The 3,611-nt window shown below is 38.9% G+C and overlaps 1 protein-coding gene across 1 annotated transcript; it reads right to left on the reverse strand.

Annotated features, from left to right (window-relative positions):
* Positions 1 to 471: 471 nt before the first annotated feature.
* LOC106960653 (ATPase WRNIP1-like) lies at positions 472 to 3,221 on the reverse strand. The gene is made up of 4 exons (XM_015053858.1): positions 2,537 to 3,221; positions 1,691 to 1,885; positions 1,003 to 1,241; positions 472 to 808 (listed from the first exon to the last, which is right to left on the reverse strand). Exons 1-4 carry the CDS (start codon positions 3,149 to 3,151, stop codon positions 487 to 489), a joined length of 1,371 nt encoding a protein of 456 aa, XP_014909344.1. The 5' UTR covers positions 3,152 to 3,221; the 3' UTR covers positions 472 to 486.
* Positions 3,222 to 3,611: the final 390 nt, after the last annotated feature.

The following is a 3,611-nucleotide window of genomic DNA, read 5'->3' on the forward strand; positions in this document are numbered from 1 at the left end:
AAAGTATCTTAGTTCATTTCACTGCTAATAAAATGTTAAACATTTTTGTAATTGATTGCTAATTTATTAACCCTCTATTGATTTCTTAAATTGTAATTTCAAATGTAAATCAAAAATTCACAGTACGTCAACAGACTTTATGTTATTTATGTTTGAGAATAAATATTTGCAATTATCATAAAACATTAAATATAACATAATATCCTAGAGATACTGGCAAAATGTGTGAAGGTTAAGTGTAGAAATACTTGAGGTCAATTGCAAAAACCTTTCTGAAATGTAATAAATAAGCAAAAGAAGATAGCATAACAGTCAGCAACATTTCTTTGCCAAAGAGCAGAACATTGCTGCAGAACACTACTTACAATACTAAACTGCATGGTCATCTATCAAGGTGATGGAATCGATATGCATTCTTAATTAAATAGATAATTGCTCTAGGTGTGTTATTAATAACTGCAAACTCAAAATTTAAAGCGGACCTTACTAAATGCAAGAAGGAACAACAAAAAGTTTGATACTCGGAGCAAAGATCCTCGTTTTTTTCCTCCAGTGACACCAACGGTAAGCAGGTACGAGCTCACCTGCTTTATCATAGAGGATGTGGGACCTCTGGAGACCCTCCTTGATATGCTCCTCCGTCACCACGATCTCTTGAGGAAATCCGTGTTGTGTTGACTGGTTCAGTCGTGGGGATTTCATCTGAGCTTGAACAGCCAGCTGGAGACTATTGAGTCCAGTTCTTGCGTCACCATCACAGAGGTAGGCTATGGTGTCCAAGGCCTTCTGCTCTATGTATATAGCAGGTCTAAAACAAGAATACAGAAAATATGCAAAGGGAAAATCCCTCTCGAAAGATACCTTGAAATATCACAACAACTTGTGTGTTTTCTAAAAATATTTAAAAATATTAAATCTTTTGGAATAATATAGAAAAAAAATAAATAAATAAAAGAGACAAAAACTGATCTAAATCAACAGTGACCGTAAGATAGCACTTACTCAGAGCTATCGGTCTGCTCTCGATAAGAGGAATTTGTTGGATGTTGTCCTTGGACTTGGATCCCAAGTGCGGCCACTGCCCTGTTCAAAATTGAGCCCATTGCCTCGACTGACAGCTTCTCCAGTACCAGCACCCTGCATCTACTCAGCAAAGCAGCGTTCACCTGGAAGGATGGATTCTCCGTGGTTGCTCCGATCAGAGTGACGGTACCGCACTCCACGTGAGGCAGGAAGGTGTCCTGGTCATATAGACAAAAGGCGAGAAAGAAGAAGTTAACAGAGATGAAAATATGAATCCCGAAGTAGTCTAGCACCTGATTTATAAGTGTGGATCAACAGATAAAACAAATAAAATAAATGAAGTGACTGAAGAGCTATATTTAGCCTTTTAAAATTTCTAATATCAAACAAAAACTTACAAGACATGATCAACAGCACCAACTCTTGTGTTGTCACTTATGTCAGACACAAAAACGGAGCAGGAACCATATATTCCTTTCAAAATACCGGCTTAAGTGATAATCATCAGTTTGTAAGTGGCAGAGCAGTTTTTAGAAAGTCGAACCATTGAATAAAATATCAGAGAGCAAATAGATTTAATGTGGAGTCCCACAGGGCTCATTGTTTGGACCCATATCGTTTGTGAAGAATCTATGAAACTAAAACTACTTTGTTGTAGTTATTCTACCTGCTGGGATTTGTTGAAGCGGTGAATTTCATCAATGAACAGGATTGTCTTTCTCTTGCACAGCCTGAGCTCATTCTGCGCCTGCTTGATCACCTCTCGGACGTCGTTGGTGGACGCACTGGTGGCCGACAGCGTAACAAAACGAGCCGATCCTTTCTTTTTGCTCATGCTGGCAATGATGTGGGCTAGGGTCGTCTGAAGAAAAAAAAAAGAAAAATTAAGTAAAGTAAGTCAAGAAAAAACACATGACAAGACAAATCTGGAAACATCAAATGAAACCGAGATGTTTATTGGAAGAGCATTTATTCACAATTTTATCATTTGCAAAACCTATATATTTAATTACATTTTTAAAAATAAATTTGTGATTTCTTTTCCAAAGGAAAGTTAATTGAAAATGTAAACAGAGACACTCTTAGAGAATTGGTATCGAATTTAAGCCTACTCACATATATTTAGAATAACAATAGGCGAAGCTTATCAATTAGAATGCAAGATATATAATTTATCTTTTATTGCCGGTGTTAGAGAAAAGTAGTAGTTGCTTTGTCGTTATTAGAGATGCACTATATTAGGAAAACATTGAGATATTGCGCATTGATATAGTTGTGCAATTAAACAAATCGGTTTGATTGATTTGTTGATTGAACAGTTCCATCCCAAGGGATAGAGATGTGTGTCAGCTTTAATAACTACCAAATGGAGTGAAGATGGGATTTTCCTCCTCCCGCCCCCCCCAAGGCAGTGATATACTTTCAACAAGATGAAAGTGACAGATTAAATATTTGTATGAGAGACTGGGTGTTGCACTAGTTTGAATGTATCCTATCGCTATCATCTGCACACCTTTCCACATCCCGGTGGACCCCAGAGAATAAGAGAAGGGATCTCCTGAGATTCCAGAAGCGACCGGATGAGAGTTTGCTGGCCTACAACTTTGTTCTGGCCAAAGTAATCCTCCAGCGTGTTCGGTCTCAGAGCGTCCGCCAGAGGTTTGTTTGATGATAACAGGGTCCGTGCTGGCAAGTGATTATTAATGTTCTTCTCAGCTTCGCTGTTTGACACAGATGGAGTCTCTATCCCTGTTGGTACCGACACAGGCTCGGTCAGTACACGTTTAGTTCCCTTGCTGAAAGCACTGACGGGACTTCGTTTGCCTGAAAACACAGAACTTATGTCAGGCTGAACGTCAAGTTTGCCCTTGTTGGCTTGAAACAGAGAAAACACTGACGAAGAGGACTGCGTCCCAGGCATGGCGGAGGAGGAGGATGAAACAGAGTCGTTGACAGGCTCCGAAACGCGCACTTTCTTCACTGGAGGGCCAGTCTCAACGGCGGTGGACGGACTGTCAGCAGCGCTGCTCAGTAAACATGTGTCCAGGTGTCCGTTAATTGTCCCAGGTGTGAAGTCTTTGAAACAAACAGGACACTGAACTGAGTTCGAAATTGTCTCGTCCGCCATGTTGGTTCCCGCGAATTGTAGTGCACGTGACCAAAACAAGTGGGTACGTAGGGATGATGACGAAACGGCGTGAGAAGAGACCGGGGTCGTAAATTAACCGCGCTTAACTTAAACCGGGTGACAAATGGTGCGCACCCTATAAACTCAAATATAATATAAGCAAGATACTGTCTGTAGTGAATGACGAATAAGAAATCTGCTTTATTTAATTTATTTTTTTAATTTAGTTTCCTTCATATTATATTATATTATATTATATATAATGTATTATATTACATTATATTATACCTTCATTTAAAACAAAATTTGTCCATATAAAAATAAGCCTTGGTCTTCAAGCAGAAAAAACAATCACAAAATCACACTTGTTCCAGTGTTCACACAAGCTTGATGTTTATCTTAGTTCACCATATGTTATAACTGCCATAGCGCTTATTGACTTTCTTGACAAATTCAAAAT

The sequence above is a fragment of the Poecilia latipinna genome, unplaced genomic scaffold (assembly GCF_001443285.1).
Source record: "Poecilia latipinna isolate Pla-1442-1.1 unplaced genomic scaffold, P_latipinna-1.0 Scaffold1208, whole genome shotgun sequence".
Taxonomy (NCBI): Eukaryota; Metazoa; Chordata; class Actinopteri; order Cyprinodontiformes; family Poeciliidae; genus Poecilia; species Poecilia latipinna.